The 23,298-nt window shown below is 46.8% G+C and overlaps 1 protein-coding gene across 2 annotated transcripts; it reads left to right on the forward strand.

Annotated features, from left to right (window-relative positions):
• The first annotated feature begins 1,391 nt into the window (after positions 1-1,391).
• Positions 1,392-22,450, forward strand: C1QTNF2 (C1q and TNF related 2). 2 transcript variants are annotated; one of them, XM_036846724.1, is made up of 4 exons: positions 1,403-1,439; positions 1,765-1,862; positions 17,827-18,079; positions 21,677-22,450. In XM_036846724.1, exons 3-4 carry the CDS (start codon positions 17,836-17,838, stop codon positions 22,288-22,290), a joined length of 858 nt encoding a protein of 285 aa, XP_036702619.1. In that variant the 5' UTR covers positions 1,403-1,439; positions 1,765-1,862; positions 17,827-17,835; the 3' UTR covers positions 22,291-22,450. The 2 variants fall into 2 exon arrangements, with proteins under 2 accessions (XP_036702620.1, XP_036702619.1); XM_036846725.1 differs by lacking the exon at positions 1,765-1,862 and having other exon boundaries at positions 1,392-1,439.
• Positions 22,451-23,298: the final 848 nt, after the last annotated feature.

A 23,298-nucleotide genomic window follows, 5' to 3' on the forward strand; every position in this document is an offset into this window, starting at 1 on the left:
GATCCCCAGCACCTAGCCGGGGACTGACACGTAATAGATGCTTATTAAATGTTTGCTGAGCCCACTAACTTTCATCCTCAAATAATAGTTATGTAATATTAATAATAATTCTCTACATAGTTTGATTGCTTACCAAACATCTCTATGAGTGAGTGTCCCAACTCTAGGGGGAAAGACAGTGCAGGTAATATAATTATTATTCTTCTTCCTTTTCAGAAATGAAATACCACCTATGAGATAACTAACTTGCCTAAGGTGGTGGAACCAGCTTGAGAATTCTAATGCATATCTGCATTAAAATTCTGACTATAAACCTTGGGTCATACACCATCTGTTCACCTGATGCTCTGGCAGCCAAGTGAAATACTGGTAGCTAGTGGAAGAGAGCAGTGGAAGGAACAGGGAGAAGCAAAACCCAGGCCTCTGATGACTTTTCTTTCCTCTAGTGTCTGCTTGCTACCTAAACATGGTCACTCTGCCCATCTGGGAGCTGGGGTCCTCGAGCAGGGGCATGTCTCTAAATGACCTGAGGCTGGGCAGACAGTTTGTGAGGCCAGCGAAGCCTCATCTTCTGGGGAGGAGGGAGATGAGGGCTGGGACACAGGGGCGCCTGTCCATTATTATGTATTGCACACTCACATTATGGACCAAATCCACACCAAGGCACGTATACATATAAACACATACAGAATGAGCCACCACACAAACAGGTGCCACACAGCATTATGCACATACACACTGATATGCAGTTACTGCCGACTCATACACACATTTAAACGTGCACCCAACACATATATCCAGCCACTACTGTGTACACACTGAAACTGAAGTACACTTCTGTTGCACACCAAGCTGCAAGCTTGGATATGTGCGTATATATGTGCAGACACAGCCCTGATGTATGTTTGGACACATGCACTTATGCATGCACACACACACATAAAACTAAACAGGTACACACGATTCCTAATCACTCTCGAGTACACGCACATTCAGTACACAGGAAGAGGTACTCTGTTATAAGCTGTCATGCCCACAGCACAACCCCTAGATCCACAGCGAGATGAATGCTCACGTACAAGCAACACACGTGCCTCTTCAGACATGCACACATACCCACGCACTTGCAAACGCCTGGATAACAATCACTCTCGTGCACAGAAAATTTCAAATGCCCTGACAAGTTCTACGCACAGAGCGATGCATCGACACACTCAAGTTGTCACCGGAGCTGAAAGGTTTTTCCCAACCGATGCCCAAGAGCGCGCCGCGCTGCGGGCCGGCCCACGTGACCGGGCGGGCGGAGAGCTCTCCCGCCCATGACGGGATGGGAAAAGTATGCCCGGGGCGGGCGCCGGCTGGGCTGCAGCTACGGAAGGCGGGACGGCCCAGAGCTTCGTGGCTGCAGAGCCGTCTGGACGTGGCCGGCAGCGGCGAGGGTAAGTGTCTACGCAGTCCGCCCAGTCCGCACCTGCGCCACCCTCCGGCAGGGACGGAAAGTGCGGTCGGGGAGGGGGGATACGCGGTGCCGGCGCGGGTAGGAGGAGGTGGGAGGGAGGGTACTGCCAACACCCCCTCTTTGCAGGCCAGGCAGCCTTATGAATTACAACATGAATTGACATTTATCGAGTGCTTACTGTGTGCCAGGCTCTGTGCTCAGAGGTTTTCTCGTTGATAGTAATAGCTCGACCATTTGTTGTGCACCTATTTTGTGCCAGGCCCTGCCAGCCCTCCACTTAAGCTCTTTCATTTCCATGACAACAGGTTATCACCACCTGCAGAAGGGGCACCGGGCTCAGAGACTTTAATGACTTGCTCAGGTTGCACACCTAGTAGTTGGTGGTAAAGGAATTTGAAGCCTGGTAAGTCTGAGCCCAATACCCGAGCTAACAATCATAGTTACTTATCAAGTGCATTATCTAATTGACTCTTGACAACATTTCTTAATCAAATATATCATACAGACAGGCAAGCTGAGATTTGCACCCAATTCTTCACAACTCTCTTCACTCTCCCTCCCCTCCCCACTACTTGTCTCCAAGCCTTGTCTTATTTACTTCGTTCTTATTTCTCCATCCCCACTGCCACTGCCCCATTCCAGGACTGTTCCTTTCAACTAAATGGTTGCATTGGCTCCCTGCAGCCTCCCAGCCCAGGTCTCTCCCCTAAAGCCTGAATCCTTTGCACAACCTCAGTGCAATCGTCCTCTACCCTTTGACTGCAAAACTCTCCTGCGTGGAACCCTTCAAGGGTCACCTCCTTAGACTGGCCATCTCCCAGAGACCCCACTGAACCAGCAGCAATAGCAACGACAGTGTCCTATATGTGCCAATCCAAGGCTGAGGCTCAGTTAGTGTTGTTCCAAGTCCTCTCTGCTCCTCCATTTCCGCCCTCCCATCTGCACAGCTCTCCTCTGATTCATTCCGTTATCTGGTAATCATATCCAGTATGCTCACTTTCAACTGACTCTCGGCAAACCTTCCACACTTTTAAGAACCTCACTACTGCCCTTCATTCTAACACATCCAGTGCAGCACAGGCTTCCTTTCTTCCCAGATGTCTGACTTCTCCCCATCCCCTAGCAGGGACACAGCCTTGACTGTCTTCCAATCCTTAAGCCTTCGGGTTACCTTTTGTTTTAAATGATACAAAACTGACAATGCTTATCTTAAAAAATTCAGACAGTACAAAAAGGTGGAAAGTGAAAAGTAAAAGGTCACACACTCCTTCCCAATTCTGGGAGGTAACCCCTTTAACAAGATGCGTGTCCTTTCAGGAATTTCCCCCACACACATCTCTATTTATCTGTGTCTATCTTGTTTAAACTCAAGGAAAAATCATACTTGACATTCCCTGCTACAACTTGCTTTTTCACTTAACCGTGTACACTGGCCATCTTTCCATATCTGTGTATACTCTGTTCCCGTGTATAGTGTGTCATTACACAAATGAATTGAGATTTCTTTCACAAGTCTGGGGCATCTTCAAACCTACTCAGCCTCCACCAAATATTCAGCAGATTCCCCCAAGAAGTTACTTCTTTCTCTGCAAATCCCTCCATTCTTCCCCGTCTTGCTGTTCCTCCTCTCATCTTCACCTGCAGATTGGACACAGATGACTGGACCTTCTTTCCTACAGTCCCAGTGTCTGGTGCTTTCTACTCCTGAATGTTCATCATGGGGCAACACAGACCCTGTATATACTCACAGCTTCCACCACTCCTTCCTCCAGGTCAGAGGCCTGCCGAGCTGGCTTTACCTCCATGAGGTGAACTCCTGCATAAGTCAGATTTCTGTTAATCAAGTTCTAATCTAGGTTTACTTTTGAAGGGAATTCTATGCCAAATCTTTTTTCAAGGAAATAATCTTCCTTTGGATTTGTGCATTGCTGTAACTGGCTTACTTCTATAACACACACACGCAGCTGCCCTGTTAGTTAAGGCTTTATGTACATGGGTCCTGTGCCCAAGCAGAAGGGCCGTGATAGAGGGACACGAGCCCTGGGTCCTGAATCAACAGGCTTGGGTTCCATCCCAGCTTTGACCTGGGAAAAATGACTTCACTTTTCTGAGTTCTGTATTCTCTCCTGCCAAATGGGGATGATAGCATCAGCCTCTTAGGACTGTGGGGAGAATTAAAGGAGAAAACGAACATCAGAGCTTTGAAATAAGAACACACAACATACATGCAGAACAAACACATGGAGAATACCCTCTTCCTCTAGATCATACGCCAACAAAGGCCGTGCATGATACATAAGTGAACAGGATGCATGACATTTAGGAGTGGTGAGGACTGGACACGGAAGAATATAGGTCCTGTGTATTAGTTTGCTAGGGCTGCCATAACAAAGTAACACAGACTGGGTGGCTTCAACAACAAAAATGTATTTTCTCACAGTTCTGGAAGCTAGAAGTCCATGATTAAGGTGATGGCAGATTTGGTTTCTTCTGAGGCCTCTCTCCTTGGCTTTCAGATGGCCACCTTCTGACTGTGACCTCACATGGTCACCCCTTGGTCTGGGTGTCATGTCCTAATCTCCTCTTCTTATAAAGATACTAGTCATATTGGATTAGGGCCCATCCATATGACTTTGTCTGACCTTAATTTACCTCTTTAAAGATCCCATATCTAAATGCAGTCCCACTCTGGGGTTCTGGGGGTTAGGACTTCAACATATGAATTCTGGGGAAACACAATTCAGCCCATAACAACTTGTCCAAGAGGTAGCCAATTAGTGCCCTGCCAGAATGCTGCCAGATCCTCCAGATTCTCAAGAAAAGCTGGAGATCTTTTTTTTATTTGAAGTATAATTGAGTTATAATATTATATTAGTTTCAAATGTACAACATAGAGATTCAATATTTTTACACACTTCAAAATAATCACCACAATAAGTCTAGTTACCATCTGTCACCATATTAAGTTATTACAATATTATTGACTATATTCCCTATGCTGTACATTACATTCCTGTGACTTATTTATTGTATAACTAGAAGTTTGTACCTCTCACTCTCCATCTGTTTCACCCATCTTCTCCCCTACCTCCCCTCTGGCAACCATCTGTTTGTCCTCCGTATCTATGAGTCTGTTTCTGTTTTATGTTTGTTCATTTGTTTTGTTTTTTAGATTCCACTTATAAGTGAAATCATATGGTGTTTGTCTTTCTCTGTCTGACTTATTTCACTTGGCATAATACTCTCTAGGTCCATTCTAGGTCCATCCGTGTTGTCACAAACGTCAAGATTTCATTCTTTTTTATGGCTGAGTAATATTCCATTATATATATCTTCTTTATCCATTCATCTATAAATGGACACTTAGGTTGCTTCCATATCTTGGATATTGTAAATAGTGCTGCAATGAACATAAGGGTGCATGTACCTTTTCAAATTAGTGTTTTTGTTTTCTTCAGATGTGCATTTTCCCAGAAGTGCAATTTCTGGACCATATGGAATTTCTATTTTTAATTTTTTTAGGAACTTCCTTACTGTTTTCCATAGTGGCTGCACCAATTTACATTCCCGCCAACAGTGCACAAGGGTTCCCTTTTCTCCACATTTTGGCCAACACTTATTTGTTGTCTTTTTGATAACTACCATTCTGACAAGTGTGAGATGATATTGTGGTTTTGATTTGCATTTCTTTGATGATTAGTGATGTTGAGCATCTTTTCACATGTCTGTTGGCCATCTTTAGAAAAATGTCTATTCAGGTCTTCTATCCAATTTTTATCAGGTTGTCTTTTTGCTGTTGAGTTGTATGAGTTCTTTGTATATTGTGCACGTTAACTGTTTATCAGATATATTGTTTGAAAATATCTTCTCCCATTCAGTAGGTTGTCTTTTCATTTTGTTGATAGTTTCCTTTGCTGTGCAGAAACTTTTTAGTTTGATGTAGTCCCATTTGTTTATTTTTACTTTTGTTGCCCTTGGCTGAGGAGGCATATTACAAGAAAATATTGCTAAGACCAATATCAAAGAGCGTACTGCCTATCTTTTCTTCTAGGAGTTTTATGATTCCAAGTCTTTAATCCATTTTGAGTTTATTTTTGTACATGGTATGAGAAAGTGGTCCAGTTTCCCAACATCATCTATTGAAGAGGCTGTCTTTGCCCCATTGTATATCCTTGCCTCCTTTGTCATAGATTAATTGACCATACAACTGTGGGTTTATTTCTGGGCTCTCTATTCTGTTCCATTGATCTAAGTGTCTCTTTTTGTGCCAGAACCATACTGTTTTGATTACTGCAGCTTTGTAGTATTGTTTGAAATCAGGGAGCGTGATACCTTCAGCTTTGTCCCCCTTTTTCAAGATTGTTTTGGCTATTGTTTTGGGGTCTTTTGTGTTTCCACACAAATTTTAGAATTATTTGTTCTAGTTCTGTGAAAAATGCCATTGGTATTTTGATAGAGATTGCACTGACTCTGTAGATTGCCTTGGGTAGTATGGTCATTTTAACAATATTAATTCTTTCATCCATGAGCATGGTATATCTTTCCATCTGTTTTCTTTCATCAGTGCCTTACAGTTTTCCAAGTACAAGCCTTTTACCTCCTTGGTTAGATTTATTCTAGGTATTTTATTTTGAAATCTTGATTTTAACATAAAAATCTCCCAAATTTTACATTGGCAACAATTTCAAACGTTAAAAAAAAAAAAAGACAACAACAACAAAAAAAACCAAAAGCACGGTGCAGTCTGTGGTTTGCATAAGGCCATTGATAAGCCAGCTGGTCACCCCTTGTCTAGATTATAACTTCCTCGGTGGCAGGACCATCTTCCATAGCTCTCAGCCAGAGGTCCTTGCACATTGCAATCTTAACAAAAATCTGATCACTGAATGACAAAATTCCAATTTTACATGCTTGTTTAAAGTAGGGCACACCCATAGAAATCCTGCACCTTTGCATTCATGCCACGCTGTAAAATCAGCTCAGCTGTTATAACTGCCTTCAGGGCCATTTATCCCAAAGTTCACAACTGTTCAACTCCTCACAAGCTCACTGTTCTCACCATTTTACAGATGAGGAAACAGCAGACCCAGGTCTGCTCATTTATCCTTCTCCCATTATATCTCTCTCATTATATTGTTTTCATATAGTGTAATTATATCAGAATAACAGTACTACTACTGAGTGCTTACTGTGGGCTGTTTACTGAATGATCCTATTTACTATTAACAGTTACTCTATAATGGAAGTATGAGCCATCAAATTACTCATGGAGACATTCCTAAAGACCTCAAATAATTCAAATTGGTGTAATTCAATACTCGCCAGCTGAAGGATGGCAGGTATTTCTGTTTACCCATTAGAATTTCTGTTTACCTATTAGAATAGCCTTGCAAGGTTCTTGACAAACTTTCACACATAAAGTGAAACAATAAATATTTTTATACCATGCTATTTCAAATTCAAATGATTCAAATAAGATGATACACATTGCTTTTCCCATTTCACAGACAAGAAAACTGAGAGATTAAATAACTTAACAGAGGTCAAACAGCTAGAAAATGACTCTTAACCATTACTTAACCACCAGCTCAGCTCTGTGCTCTCAAAGGCTAGCGTTGTGTCAGATCTTTAGAGTTACACTGAATGCCCATCACAGCCTGACTGGAAGTGACTCCATGGAAACCAGCAAGCCCAGGGAAGTCAAGGAAAACTTAGCTTTTTCTCCCCAGCCCTTCAGAGTTCAGACTTTGTTCCTCTCCCTCAGTTCCTGGATCTGCAAGCACAGTCCTTTCTACACCATTCCAAGGAATCATGTAGCCCCCAAATTTCCTTCCCCTGCCTTCTGTATGGTCCTGGATGCTCCTCAAGGGAGCCTGTATGAAAGAGAAAGGAGGAGCAAGGCTTGCTTTCTCTCCTGGTATAGGTAGGCCAGGTGGGACCCTCAGTATAACCAGATGGTGTGCCCTATAAAAGCAGCAACCACATCTTTTCATCTTCAGATCCCCAGTATCTGGCCTCCAAGGCAATAAGAATAAGCCACACCATTTATTAGGCAGCCTTTCCAAGCCATGGTACCAAGTACCTGCATACGTGATGGCCCACTTGACCTCCTGTCACTTGATGAGATAAACACTCTCCCATTGATTCACCTATCTCTGTACTGTGGAGCCTGAACATGCCAGGTGGATCAGGAGTATAGGGCCAAGCCAGACACCCTCATCCTTCCCTCAGGACGGAACAGCAGGAGTGAAGGCCAAGCCTCCCTAGGAATCTCCTTTGGTAGCAACAGACAGAAATACAACTCAAACTATCTTACCTGAAAATGGAGAATTTATTAGGAGCCTTCAGGGGCCTCCACCTGAAATGCCACAGGACTCATGGAGGAGGTCAGGGTGATTTTCCGTTGGTTGAACTGCTGTTGGTGACAATTTTAAACAAGGTCTGAAGTTTTGTATCATGTTTTGCTTTCAACATCAATCATCTTGTTTGCTTTTCAGAAGGACAAATAATAGCTAATGCTTTTATACTTCTTCCATATGGCAGGCCTTACTCTAGGAAAATTAAATCCTCATAAAAACCTTCTAAGGTAGGTACTATTATTATCGTCCCCATTTTGGAGAGGATGAGGATGAGGGAGAGAGGATAAGTAACTTGTAGAAGGTCCCACAGCTAGCTGGTGGGATTTCAACTCCAGCAACTCTGCTTCCATCTAATACAGTAGCCACCGTGTGGCTGGCAAGCACTAGAAACCTGGCCAGTGCTGCAAGTGTGAAATACACCCTGGGCTTCGAAGACTTAGTGGTACTTAAAGCATGTAAAATGCCTCAACAATTTTTACATTGATTACATGTTGAATTGATGATATCTGAGATATACTGGGCGAAATAACATATGAAAATTAATTTCACCTGCTTCTTTTTACCTCTTTCACGTGGCAGTGAGACCGCTTAAAATGACACATGCGTCTCACATCCTCCTCCCATTGGGCAGCGCTCTGGTCGGCCACTTGGAGGCCGGCCCTCAGGAGAAGCTGGATACATGGCTCTGAACACCCGCGGGCCTCCTCCCCCGTCTTCACACCCCACACGTCAGCTGCCTGCTGCTCTCACTGCGGTCCTTGGTCTCCAGGGCGGAAAACAGCTGTGGGCAGGTTCAAAGCTTGACGGCTTTGGCTTCAGCCGCCCGGGAGCCTGACTCTGGCCCTCACTTCGAGGACAGCTGAAGTCCCACGTGAAGCAGCCAGGGACCCAGAGGGTGGGCTCCACGCCCACCACATCACATGCCACGCGTGTTGGTGTGTAAGAGTTTGGGCATATCTGTCAGAAGCTAGAGCTTGGTGGCGGTAACGCAGGGCCCGCCACGATGACTTCCGGGGTGCCGTCCGAGTTCCCGCTGAGACAAACCTCGCGAGATCCTGGCTCCTGCTCCGTCATTAGGTCTTGCTTTGGCATTGGACCTCTTTCTCTAGACTGAGCCAAAAACAGGGGCACGGGGGTGGGGGAAGGAGAAAACAGCAGATCAAATATTTTCTGAGGCCTCTTGGCAAGTGGGCCCCATGACTTTTAATCCTCTGTATTTAGACTTAGTGCTGGAGTGTTTCCAAATGGGCATCGGTCTCCAGATCCCAGGAAAGGGAGCTGGTTCCGTGAGCACTGCGGGAGGAGCGGCGGCCAGACCCTTTCTCCTCCCATCGGCCTCTGTCAGCTTCTCAGAGAAGCTGTTTCCAATTTGCTTCCTGGAATTCAGGGAGGGCATGGGGTGTTTTTCATCATGGAAATTTCACTCCCATCAAAGCGAATTTTCAGCGAACTTCATCTGCGAGCAAGGGTCACCCCAATCCCATCACCAGCCCTTTCCTTTTAACTGCAAACACAGGGAGAATTGCCCGGCTGCGTCAGGCTCAGGTGTCCTCCACCTGAAACACTCCAGGGGCTCCTAGTGGGAGGTCAGGACTGCACGCTGTTAGTTCCGCTGCAGTTGGTGGCAGTTACGATTTTAAACAAGGCTCTAACTTTTGTATCATGTTCTGCTTTCAACATTGGTTATCTAGTTTGATTCTCAGGAGAACTCTGTAAGGCAGATGGGGTGAGGGTTATGATCTCCATCTTACGGGTGAGAAAATGAGGCCTGGCTAGGAGGAAATGACTTTTTCTACGTGGCCAGTGAGTTATAAAACCAGGCCTGGGACCCACGTGTTCTGAATCCAAGACCAGTGTTCTCCTTGGGTTTCCCTCAGTAGCCAAGTGTGGTTTTGTCATCCTTTTGCTCCCGTTGCTCTTTTGTTACACGAGTGACCATTTCATTCGAGGCCGTTGAACAGCTGTGAGTTGAGCTCTTATTACGGGCAGGGCAGACCCCGTGCTAAGCTGTGGTCATAACAGAGAGCAAGACAGGCAGGGCCTCTGCATTCCTGGACCTTCCACTCCAGGGGGAAGACAGACAACAGAAAGTTAATGAGCCAAGGAACAAAAAATATATAATCACAACTCGGGCCAAGTCTCTGGAAGGAGGACCAGGGTGGTCTGAGCAAACAAGCAGGGGTGGGCCTCTCTGAGGAGGTATTAGCCCTGAGACTTGAAACATGGGGCAGGCAGCTATCTGAAGGCTTCTGAGGGAGAGGGTTCCTGTGTCACACGCGGGGCTAGAAGCTTTGAATACATTATCTCATTATTCCTGGATGAACTCCGTGAGGTGGGTGTACTATTATTCCCATTGGATAGTTGAGGAAACTAAGTGGCTGTGTTTCCCACGGCTCTTAGTCACTGAGTGAAACACCATCCCTACCTGTCAGTGTGTCACAACCTCATAACCAACATGGCAAATTTATTTGAGCACAGTTTATGTCTTCCGGTCTCCAAGGGAGATTGTGCAGAACTCAGGCTCAGCAGCGTTGCTCAAGGCCCAGGCAAGTGTCCCTGGAGTTTCCACATTCAGGTAGAGGCATTGAGAGACCCATATCCCCACTGCTGGCCCTTCTCACATCACAGTCTGAATAGAGGGCCCTTGGGAGGGAACCAGGGGTTCATGTCCTGAGAGCTAAGGGCAAGAGCAAGGAGGAGGAAGGCTCCGCCCCTGACAGGGGACCTCAGGCTGGGGACCTTTACGCTCCTAGTGTTTTCCTAGAACACTTGTCGTTAAGAATCATTAGCTACTTAACTCAGAGATGAGGAGCCCAGGGACTGGGTAAATTAAAACCAGACTGAAGAACTTCATCCAAGCTCAGCACCTCATGATTCCATTTTGGGGGTTGAACCAACTAACATTTTTTTCCCTTCAGCAGGAAGACTATCCCATGCAGCCTTCCCTGTTCAACTCACACCAGTAAGGACAATTTAGGAACTAAGATAGTTTTTTTTAAAGGTGAAGAAGGACTAATGCTTATTTTTTCTTATCAATTGAACAGGCATTTATGGAGTACCTGCTGTATGTAAAATATTCTGCAAGCCCCTCCCTGGAATGGGGGTAGGGGCCCTGTGCTCTAGGAGGTCAAAAGGAGGAGGGGTTAGAATTGGATCAGGTTTGGGTTAGAAAAACTGGGGAAAGGAGAAAACTTCTTTGAATCCAGCGGTATCAGGGCCCTTTTGGATTTAGACCACCACCTTGTTTTCTCTTCACCGTGAATTTTCTTCAGGGCGGAGTCTGGGTCTCAAACACGCATTAACCAAGCAAATATTTCTTGACTACCCACTATGAGCAAAGAAGTTGGAAGCCCTGGGGATATAGCTAGTGTCCCTGCTCCCGTGGGGCTTCCATTTTAATGGGAGAGGCCCAGTAAGTGGGCAAGCAGACAAATGCAGTGAATACGGGTGAGATGTAAGGGCTGGAAAGACAGGACAAGGAGCTGGGCTCCAAAGGGAGAGCTGTCTGAGATGAAGGCCTTGGAGGAAGTGACATTTAAGCTGAAACACAATGGATAAAGAGCCAGCATGCCAAGAGGGTGCGCCCCTGGGCTGCAGGCAAAAGGGTGAAATGGAGCTTGACCTGAAGAGGGGGGAGTGCAGGAAGAGAGGGGAAGAACCAGGATTAGGATGGAGGCAGGGGGCCCTTGCCTTTAAGGCCACATCGAGGGTTTGCTATTTGCAGCCAGCAGCCACTGGAGTAAGACCGTCCAGGAAGTGATGTGGCTGAGTTATGTTTATAAAGGATCCCTCTGGCTTGGGCTTGGAGAGTGCCAGTGCAGGGAGCAAGAGACAAGGCTGGAGGCTCTTACCAGCTCTAAGCAAGGCATGAGGTGATGGTGCTGAAGGGGAGGTGCTTTGTGCACCCTGGTCTTTTGGTTCAGCCCCTGGGGACACCCCGTTAATACTGCAAAGGGGCATCCCAATGGTGGGATGTCAGGGCTCAGAGGCTGCCCCCCATCACCTTGGCTAAACCACGTGTGGGCCTCTCAAAGGACAGGAGGTTTCCTCAAGCATAAATCTCAAGTACCCTGAAGGAGAAAAAGCATCACTTTTACATTTTCTTAATCATGTATTTTATATGATATAATAAAAGATGAGACATCAAAGAAATTTCTCTGTTGCTGTGTGTGGCTTTGGCCTATGCTTCAAGGTCTTTTCTGTAATTTGGGATATTTAGGAAGAAAAATCCAAAAAACACTGACATAATGGAAAACATTTGGGCGTTAAGATCTGCCAAACCCAAGTTCAGATATAACTTCTGCCATGAACTAGTTGTATAACATGAGCAAATTAACCTCTCCGAGCTTCAGTTTACTCTTCTATAAAACAGGAAAAGAAAAAAATAGCAGGGAAGGGAACAAGGCGTAGTACATTACATATAGTCTTCAGAGCCCCTCAGACACAGGTTCGAATGTTCTCTGCAGTATTCGAATTGTGTGATTTGGAGTAAAATCATTTCATTTCTCAGAGCTTCTGTTTTTTGTTTTTTTTTAATATTTTATTTATTTATTTATTTATTTATTTATTTTGGCTGCATTGGGTCTTAGTTGTGGCACATGGGATCTTCAGTGAGGCATACGAGATCTTTCGTTGCAGCATGCAGGCTTCTCTCTAGCTGTGGCGTGCGGGTTTTATGTCTCTAGTGGTGGAGCGCGGGCTCCAAGGTGTGTGGGCTCGCGGTTGAGGCTCGCGGGCTCAGTAGTTGTGGCGCACAAGCTTAGCTGCCCCGCGGCATGTGGGAACCTAGTTCCCCGACCAGGGATCGAACCCGTGTCCCCTGGATTGGAAGGCGGATTCTTTACCACTTGACCACCAGGGAAGTCCCCGAGCCTCTGTTTCTTCCTCTGAAAAACGGGACAATAAGTTTACTGCCTTCATAGGGTTTATTGTAAACTTCAAATAAAATAATTCCAGTAAAGAGCTTTGCGCAGTGCCTGGAACTTTGTAGGTGTCCAGTTAAGTCAGTTTGCTTCTGCCTCAGTTTCCCTGTCTGTAACCAATGAGGTTGGCTTAAATGGCCCATTGGGGCTCTCTTCAAGTTTGTCATTCTAAATTTATTTTTAAGCCCCAGCAAGAGTTCACCTATCTGGGTGCCTTGGGGCCTTGGCCCCCCTCCAAGCCCTCATCCCCAGGTTTTTTCACCACTGTGGTGTGGAGAGTAGGCTGGGAGCAGGGCTATTTGGAGCTGTTTTCTTCGGAGGTGCCCTGGAGGCAAGGAAACTCTCTGCTCCCTCCCTCTAGGTTTGGAACCAGAACCTAGTCTCCCCGCCTTTATTTCCAAAACAGTTCCTGGCTTGAGCTGGTTCAGGAACCTCCAGGCTCCAGCTCTGAGAAATACCTTCCTCCCTGCGCGTTCCAGAGCCTCCGCCCAGCCACTGGGGCCCACCCTGGGCCAGCATCACTGAGCAGGATCACTCAGTGAGCCCCCCTCTCAGCTCACTTCCTCCTTCCTCCCTCTCCCTTGTCCCAAATATTCGCAGGTTGCAACTTTCCAAACTATTTCAAACCTGCTTTGAGAAGTCGGTTTCTCTTCTGGGGCCCCAGATGTGTCCCAGCTCACAAGTAACACTAAGACCAGTTTTGTAAGATTCTCATCAAGTAGACAAGGGAAGGAGATGGAGATTCCTGGGGCCTGGGGACAGTTTTCCAAAGTCCGTCATGCATGTAACTTCCACCGAGTTTGCCTCCCACCTCCCACTATCGTTTATGCAGCCCATGTGGAGCCCGGGTGGCACCAGAGAGACAGCAAACTGCAACTTTATTTTTGCCTCCCTCTGCCTCTTTATAATCTAGCCAATGAGGGCGCTCCCCCCTCCACTAGGTAATCCACTCCCAGGTTATCTGCTCTTCAATCTTTGTTCAAAGGTGAGACTTCTTCCTGTTCCCCAGCGCGGGTGTAAGGCTGGCTGGACCACCTGCCCCCCTTCTCAGCTCACCTCTTCCCAGGCTGAAGGAACGAGGGGAAGGAGAAGTAAAGGGACAGACAGCAGGGGGATTCTTGTTTCTTGGCAGGAACAGGGCTAAGCTCCTCGGCCCGTCTGGGCCTGGCAGACACGGATGATGTCTCTTGTTGGGGACCTTCTGTGGGCTCCTTGGCGGTCCCCAGGTTGAGCCCTCTGACTGTAACAGCCGTGAAGCGGGCCTCCACACTTTCTTTTGCAGGCAAGTCCAGGCCTCACCCTCGGCTTCTGGTTTTCGGGCATCCACCCTGCATGCTTATCACTGCTGGGCCCCTCACTTTCTGTCCTGGCGCCTCCAGCTCAGGCCGGCTGGGGCTGCGGAATGTCTGGCACCTTCCGTCTACCAGAGAAGGGGAGGAGGCAGTCAGCCCCCTTTCTGTGCAGCAGGGAGCTCTCTCTTCCCCCTTCCATGCAGCAACCTGCCACTTTCCCACCCACCAGCTTCCAGAGGCAGGCCTCAGATTCATTTCCACGCCCCCTCCCCTTCCCCACCACACGGGTTGCATTTTATTCAGTAAAATCCAAGAGTGCCCAGAGTCATGGAATGAGCTCTCAGACTATTCCTTTGTCATTTCTTCACTTTGGCCTGACCTCTCGATTGAGCATGCAGCCTCTCGTGTGTCCTGGTGCTCAGGTGAGAATTTCGATTTTAAAACACCCTCTTTCCCTGAGCCACTAAGTCTTTCTTTGCATCCTCTCCCAAGGGCTAGATACCCAGAGCTCACCTGTGCCCCTGTCAAGTCCCTTTCTTTACATTGTGCCACAGGCCTTCCTTGCATCCTAGGAGATGCTCTGTCCCAGGGTCCCTGGCGCTGTGGTCCTGTCTGGGGGTTTCCAAGGTTTCCATGCTTATTTGTGGAGGCTTGCTCAAGATTCTTTAAGAATGGATGTGCACTGCCACAGATGACAGTGCTCTTTGTGGAAAAGGGATATTAGAAAGGGGTATAGAGGCATGAAAAGTGTACTGTCACCAAACTGAAACTGTTTTTTCTTCAATTCACCAGGATTACAGAAATTGAAAAGACAATAACTTTGTTACTATATGATGTCATGTTATTTAAGGCAGTATCTGGTACTAAATCATCTCTACCTATCCAGGAACGCCTCTGTGACATTTATTCTCTGAGGTCCAGAGAAGGAAAGTAACTTGTCCAAAGTCACCAGGTTGGTGAGCCTTGGAGCCGGAACTAGACCAGGCCCCCTAGTGGCAGCACAGTGCAGTGCTGCAGTCTCCCCTCCTCTCCCTGGCCGGGGAGGCCTGGTCTTCTCTCCCCTTCATCTGTTCCCAGGGTTAAAGATTTGGAGGGGTCAGGAGGAAAGGTAGAATCGGCCTGTTTCCAGAGGTGGCCCAGTGGTCTGGACAGGCTCCCAGGCCTCAGGCAATGCAGCAAGTGAAGGGAAGGGAGGCTGAGGGCCCAGGAGGGAACTGTGAGCTCCAAGGGTGAGACCCGAGCAGTGGTCCTCCCCTACTGCCCGCACCACGGCTGCGGGGAACCCCCTCATGCTTGAAGGCTGTGATGAGGCAGCTGAAGGCTGTGCAGGAACAGAGAAGCCAGCAAGACTTCATATCTAGTAAGAGAGGGCCAAGTGGAGTCTGAAAGTCTCAGTCAGCATCAGAGGTGAAGGGGCTTAGAAGTCATCTAGTCCAGCGGTCCTCAAAATGGGTCCGTGAACCGACAGCATCAATGTCCCTCAGATACCACATAATAATGCAAATCTTCCAGCCGCAACGCAGACCTACCGAATCACAAACTCTGGGGGTGGGACCCAGCAGTCTGGGTTTGGACAAGCCCTCCAGGTGGATCTGATGCATGCTCGAGTGTGGAAACCAACCCCTTATTTTTCAAGGGGGGAAACTGAGGCCCAGAGAGGGAAAGGGGCTTGCCTAAAGTCACAAAGCCAGTTACCACTTCAGAGCTCATCCTAGAGGCAAGAAGTCGTGTCTGGAATGTTCTCTCTCCTGGTTTCATTCCAGGGAGAGAGGCTGTTGGTCACAAAGTGACTGAGCCAGTTTTTTGAGAGATCTTGAACAAGTGGCTTATTTCTGCTCTGGACCTTGGCTTCTGCATCTTCCTGGTGAGGGGCTGGGGGTAGATAATCTCTGGGCACATAACACTCTGGTCTCTGGTGTGATCATGCCCCAGCCTTAAGGACATGGTGTGAAATTAAGACATATTGAGGCTTGCAAATTGTCCCAAAAAATTACATCCCACACGACTTTTCCAGGAAGCTATTACACCAAATGTGCCGCCAAAATGAGAGAGTGAAAAAATAAAATAAAATAAGAGAAAGACATGGGATTCGTAAAGCAGGAGATATAACGCAGGAGAGAGGCAAAGAGGATCGCCATGATGGTTATAAAGGAAAATCCTGGGATGACAGCTTAGCGTGTACAAAGGTTGGAATAGGAGAATGGAGGGCTCCAGGACTTATGTCTTTAGGAAAATAAATAGAAGAGGTAAATTATCTGATACATTTGATAATGTAGAAAATAATGGCGTAGAGAACTAAGCAAATAAAATTATTAATATCTCCAGTAAGAAAAGTGTGTATAAGAAAGGAAGTATAATTATAGTACAGTGCTTAGCTTAGCAGTAAACAAGACATAATAATTCAGAGTGAATTTTGATTTAGTCAAAAATTATATCTGAACTGCATGAGGGAGAGAAAACAGGGTCCTAGAGTGATGGAAGAGGGCTGAATCCTCATCTGTCATAATAGAAATTCAAAAGGAAATGTCCAAAATTGATAAAAAGAAACCATGTAGACATATTATCTTTTTTTTTTCATTTTTATTTATTTATTTATTTATTTATGGCTGTGTTGGGTCTTCGTTTCTGTGCGAGGGCTTTCTCCAGTTGTGGCAAGCGGGGGCCACTCTTCATCGCGGTGTGTGGGCCTCTCACTATCGCGGCTTCTCTTGTTGCGGAGCACAGGCTCCAGACGCGCAGGCTCAGTAATTGTGGCTCACGGACCTAGTTGCTCCGCGGCATGTGGGATCCTCCCAGACCAGGGCTCGAACCCGTGTGCCCTGCATTGGCAGGCAGATTCTCAACCACTGCGCCCCCAGGGAAGCCCCATATTATCTTTTAATGTCAATAAATGCCAGAAGAAATACCCAAAAGAGTTTGGAGTGGGGGGAGGGTTGAGGGGTGGGTATGAAGATCACACACAATTTTTCATTATAAGCTTTATGGTATTATTTGACTTTATAACAATGTGAGTGTATCATTTTTATTATTTTTTAACTGGAAAAAAGAAAAAAAGCAGTGTAGCCTGAAGCAAAGCACACAAGCTCTGGATTTGCACAGCCTCGTTCAAATCCCAGCCCTGCCAACTGCTAATTGCCTGACTTACTCACGTTGTGAACTTCTCTGAGCCCCCATTTCCTCTCCGTATCTATTCGGTGAGGATGCTGTGAGATTAAGTAATGCGTGGAAAGCTCTTAGCCCAGGCCTGGTGCACAGGGAGCCCATGGCAGAGGAGCTGTGCCCACGGCCCACCAGTGCTGCTCAGGCTTGGGGCACCTTCACTCAGAGCTGACACCTCACTTCTCACCCACCAGTGTGCTGCCCCAAATCCTCTGGGAGAGGCAGCCTAGTTGCAAATCACCACCTGCAGTTGGAAGTATTGATATTTCTCCCCTTGTAACTTTCCATTCATGCCAATATTTGAATGAAACCATGGATCGTTTCTCTCCATCCACAGCTCCACCCCATCAGCTGTCACTGGGCTGTCAGTCCTGCCACTCTGGAGCGCAACAGTGTGAGGATGTGTGCCCCCCCCGCAGGAGCCCTCCCAAGTGTATTCTGAGTCCATGACTCAGCTCATCCAAATATGTCCTCAAGATGTGATGACACTGTCCAGCTACTTGTATGTGATGTGGGAGAGAGGAAGGATCAGAAATGTAACTGTGTCTCTCCCAGATGCCCTCTCCTCCTCTTCCTCCTCTTGATGCCTTTCTGATTGACCCCCAGTTAGCTCACAGCTCTCTTGCCTCCCATAGGTGACCACCATGATCCCCTGGGTGCTCTTGGCCTGTGCCCTTCCTTGTGCGGCCGACCCGCTGCTTGGTGCCTTCGCCCGCAGGGACTTCCAGAAGGGCTCCCCTCAACTCATCTGCAGCCTGCCTGGCCCCCAGGGCCCACCTGGCCCCCCAGGATCCCCAGGGACCTCAGGAATGGTGGGAAGAATGGGCTTTCCAGGCAAAGATGGCCAGGATGGCCAGGACGGGGACCAGGGGGACAGCGGAGAGGAAGGTAAGAAGCCCAGTGCCTGTCTCTCCTGTTCCCACCTGGGGTTGACAACATCTGACACGAAAGGGGTTTGCAAAGTTATGAAAACTAATGTGAATCCCATTTCATTATAAACCAAATTAATGTGTCTTTAAAAAACAGAGCAGTATATTCTCTGGAAAGGAACAGTGAGCATCAGATCTTCTGTTCCTGCCCCAGGTGCACCGTTGATTTGCTGAGTGACTTTAAGCAAGTCTCCTGAAATATTATTCAGAACTCTTCCGGTCGCAAGCGACAGAAACCTGATTTATAGCCCCAAATGGAATTTATTGGCTCATACAGCTAGAAAGTCCAAGAGTTGAGCTTCAGGAATAGCTGGGTCTAGGAGCTCAAATACTGTTGTCAAGGCTTTGCTTCTCTCTGTGTGTTGGTTTTGTTCTCACAAAGGTTGGAAGTTATGAAATGCCCACTGGTGGGCTCAAGCCTACCTCCTCATGGCTTGATCCATAGAGCAATTCTCAGGATGACTGAGTCTCCTTGATCACATGTGCATCCTGGACCAATCCCTTTGACTATGGAGGTGAGGTACCACCATTTGCTAGGACTGGGTCAAGTGCCCACCCCTTGGCGTGTGTGAGTGTGTGGTGGGGGCAGTTGGCCACTGTGACTTACAGCCTCACTAGGACCACATGAAGTAGTGAAGGACAGTTTCCCGAAGGAAGGGATGCCAGGCAGGCAGCAAACAAGTTGGATACTGTCTACAGGCCTTCTCATCCTTGACATTCCTTATATCTCTGAGCGCTTACCCCAGTAACCAAGCACTTTTCAGTGTCAGCAGCATCCCAAAGTGTACATTTTAAGCATTAGTGAAATCATAATTTTTATTTGTATGGCATTTTAACATTGACAAAGCACTTTTGAGTATGCTGCTCATTTGCTGGTACAGCAATAACATCCTATGGATGAGGTATTCTTATTATCCCCATGTTACAGATGAGGACACAAAGTCAGAATGATTAAGTTGAGAACAGCAGGTCGTAGCTGCAAGAACTTGAACTTTGGAAACAAACCTGGATGCCAATTTTGACAAATTACCTCTCCTTTCTCCAAACCTCAGTTTCCTCTTCTCTAAAATTGGGATTATCACAGGACTTACCTCACATGGGTGCAGTGAAGATGAAACAAAATAACATGTGAAGCACCTGTCTCAGAGTAGACATACAATAAATGGTAGTTGCCCCTTAATAGACTTGCTGAGCTCACACCACAGGCTGGTAGCAGACTCCAAATCCAGGCCCTTTCCTACCAGATCAACTTAATTCCTCCAAAAGCACCTCCTTTCCAGAAGAATAACTATAAAAATAATGATAATGGCTTTGACTTAAGGGGGGTCAGAGTATGTCAGGCACTGGAAAACATAGTTCCCATTTTCTGACCACAGTGGTCAATTCGGGTCTGAGCGTGTGCTCCAAGAAGAGCCAGCCAGAGTTTGCATGACATTTTATGACATGATCCATCATCCTTATGAACCCTAAGAGAAACAGGATATCTCTGCTCTTGACTTTCTCCACCTTGATTAAGAACTCTGAGGATGTAGGTTTGGGGCTGTTTTGGCTGTCTCTTCTGCCATGTATTGAGTCTCTGCTGAGAATTAAGCCAACACACCAAGGAAGGCAGTGTTGAGAGATGCAGAGTCCTGACACACATAACCCAGATAAAGCTGGGTCATCCTGGGACCAGTCATAGGACAGGATAATCTCCAACCACCCTCCCCCTGACATACACAAACAAACCCACCTCCAGAAAGGTCTTGACAAGTAAAAGTCAGCTTTTCCAGAAGTTTCTCAAAAAAGGAAATCAAGAAGGAAGCACACACCATAACACGTCATAAAACTTCCCAATAAGCTTCCTTATCTATTTGTCTTCCCAAAAAACTCCAATCCAAAATGACCCTGTCTTTATTCCTCCTCTTCTCACGGTCCTTTCTCCCACTTTTTATTTATTTTCATTTTTTCAAAGAACAGCTTTTTGACCTTTCTTAGTTTTATTTTTTCCCCATTCCTTTTACTTATTTTTAATTACACGTATAATACACAAATACATTTTCATTGTAATATATTCAAACAGTATAAATAAAGGAAGATTACTTCTTAATTCTTAACCCTCATCATCCTCCTTTCATCCTCCAAAGGTAACCACTATTAATTGGTTAAATGTATATCCTCCCTGCCCTCTTTCATATATTTACATGTATGTATAATAATACCAAACACTTCCAGGCACTCAGCATAAGCAATCCGTTCCTGGAAACTAGATGTTCAGTGAGAAAATGCTATTTGGAAATCTATTTCCCGGTTACTTAAAATAGGAAAAACTTAAACGCATTACACGTTAACCCAAAACTCTAAAACACAGAAAAATGCCTGTATGTGTACATATAAGGAGCCAAGTACCTTGTTAGGATGTAAAATATCTGCAACATTACCTGCTGATCACCCAGTTTGCAGGGTGGTTAGTGAACACTTGCTTTGTGTGCTGTGATGCTAAGACACTGCTTAGCGCCTGGCAACCCCTCCAGCAGCAGGCTCCCTGATTGGCATCTGGCATGCTTTCCAAAACATCTACCCACAGCTCTGCCAGTCTGCCAATCGTATCAACAGTACCACCACTGTGTTTGGATGTGACTCCAGTTGTTACCCAGATACAGTTTGTTTAAAATGTTGTATTGAGTTTGGGGGACATAAATATAAATGTTTCCCACGTAATCATCAGCCAAAAATGTTGTATTGAGAGAAACGCACATTATTAGAGTATGGGTATTAAAAACCCAGAGGTGTTCTACAGGCACATATTACTGTGAAAATGTAATACTGTGAAAATGTTCTGCAGGCTATACCAAGTGTATTTAGCTAGTGTTTACTATGTGCCAGGCACTTAAATGGGTGTAGAAATACCGTTGTGGTTTCCTCTGAACAAAAAGAAGTTTCTGCCACCTGCTTGTTCCTCTTAACAGTGTAGTTTAGAGAAGTTTTCAAACAGTGCACGTAAACCTGCCTCATTTTTTAAACTCCTGCGGAGAATTGCACATAATGGATGGACCATAACTTTTCTCATTATCTCCCTTTGGTTGGGCATTTAGTTGTTCCTAGTTTTTTGCTATTGTAAGCAATGCTGCTGTAAAAACCCTTGCCCACGTGGGCAGGGATCTTGGGCACTGGGCAGGGCGTTCACTAAGGTCAATGGTTTGAAGTCGAGAGGCTTCTTGCAATTCTTGTCTCAACCCATTACCAGCACAGCCGGGGGAAGGATTGATCTGGCAGACAAATCAGACTCTTCCTCAGAAGGCAGGACAAGGGAAGGGCGTGAATTGTTACGCGTTAGTTTTGCCCTGATCCACATGATTCTGGAAGGTATGCATCACATTCGCATTTTCCAGATAAGAAGGGAGAAGTGCCCCTGGTTATACCATCAGGATTTGCACCCATTCCTATGCGACTCCACAGCCTTCATGTTCTTTCCCTTATCCAAAGGCTTGTGCTCTAAGGATGGAAAGCCCAGGCCAACGGCCTCTGCCTAGTTCTCTGAGGTCCCCTCCGTAACACCAGCTGCTCTGTCTTCCAGGTTCACCCGGCCGGACAGGTAACCGGGGAAAGCCAGGACCAAAGGGCAAAGCAGGGGCCATTGGGCGGGCCGGCCCTCGCGGCCCCAAGGGGGTCAGTGGTGCCCCAGGAAAGCATGGCACACCGGGCAAGAAGGGGCCCAAGGGCAAGAAGGGGGAGCCCGGCCTCCCGGGCCCCTGCAGCTGCGGCAGTGGCCACGCCAAGTCGGCCTTCTCCGTGGCAGTGACCAAGAGCTACCCAAGGGAGCGGCTGCCCATCAAGTTCGACAAGATCCTGATGAACGAGGGCGGCCACTACAACACGTCCAGCGGCAAGTTCGTCTGCGGCGTGCCAGGGATCTACTACTTCACCTACGATATCACGCTGGCCAACAAGCACCTGGCCATCGGCCTGGTGCACAACGGCCAGTACCGCATCCGGACCTTCGACGCCAACACGGGCAACCACGATGTGGCCTCGGGCTCCACCATCCTGGCTCTCAAGCAGGGTGACGAGGTCTGGCTGCAGATCTTCTACTCAGAGCAGAATGGGCTCTTCTATGACCCATACTGGACCGACAGCCTCTTCACGGGCTTCCTCATCTACGCCGACCAGGAAAACCCCAATGAGGTGTAGACAGGCCAGTGCTGGGTCACCGAGGAGGGCACCAGCTCCTGAACTTGGGCTTCCAGAGCAAGACCCCTAAACTGTTGGAGACTGGATGTCGGGAGCTTCTAACTTCTGGCCGACCTCCTCTGCCCCTCTGTTCCTCCACCATTAAATCCAAGCTTTTTTATTCATCCTTCCATCTATCCATTTGCTAATTTTCTTAATATGTGCTATGTGGCGGGCACTGTGCTACATTCCAGAAGGTACCTCAGTGAACAAGACAGACAGTGGTTCTCTCCTCGTGGGCCTCACATTCTAATGGGATAAACAATTTACAAACAAACCAACAAATAGTATAATTATTGTGCCAAGATGGAAATGAACATGCCATGGTTGAGAGTAATAGGAAGAACTGGAGACAGGGAAAAGGGTGAAATTGTTTTTTTAGATATCATCTTTTTGGGTTTACTTACATAAAGTCTACAAATCTTAAATGGACAGCTCAATGAATTTTCACACAGGTACACACCTTGTCACCTCCATGTAGATCAAGAACAGAATATCTCCAGCCCCCCAACTCCTCAAGGCCCTCTGAAGTCCCCTCCAAGTCAGTACCAAGAAGAAGTTAATTTTTAAGCTGGGCCCTAAAACAGGAGATGTAGCAAGGCAACAGCGGGGAGGGGTGTCCTGGCAGAGGAAAGAGCTTGGCACACCTGCGCAACTGGCTGAAGGCCAGAGGGATGGGTGAGTGAGAAAGGAGATAGGGACGTGAGGTGCGAGGCTGGAAGGTTACACGGAACCTCACAGGTTGTGGCAAAGAGTTCATTCAGCTCAAGAAAGCAAGAGTGAGCGTCATATACGGATAACCTTGAATCTGCTCCACGCGTGAGCCAAGTCAGTGTCACACTTAAGCCCTTCATTATTAGTTACAAATCACCTGCAGGCCCGCTTCTCAATCGGTGAGGTACTTGGGTTACCCCAGCGTGCCTGAGAACCATGGGGCGGATGTCAGTAGCATACAGATGAATCTCTTCC

This window comes from Balaenoptera musculus, chromosome 3 (assembly GCF_009873245.2).
Source record: "Balaenoptera musculus isolate JJ_BM4_2016_0621 chromosome 3, mBalMus1.pri.v3, whole genome shotgun sequence".
Taxonomy (NCBI): domain Eukaryota; kingdom Metazoa; phylum Chordata; class Mammalia; order Artiodactyla; family Balaenopteridae; genus Balaenoptera; species Balaenoptera musculus.

What these genes read in the sequence shown, in the direction of transcription:
- C1QTNF2 (XM_036846725.1), top strand. Translation starts at nt 17,836, where the DNA reads ATGATCCCCTGGGTGCTCTTGGCCTGTGCCCTTCCTTGTGCGGCCGAC. An exon ending in GGGGGACAGCGGAGAGGAAG is followed by an intron (nt 18,080 to 21,676) that starts GTAAGAAGCCCA and finishes TCTGTCTTCCAG; the next exon opens with GTTCACCCGGCCGGACAGGT.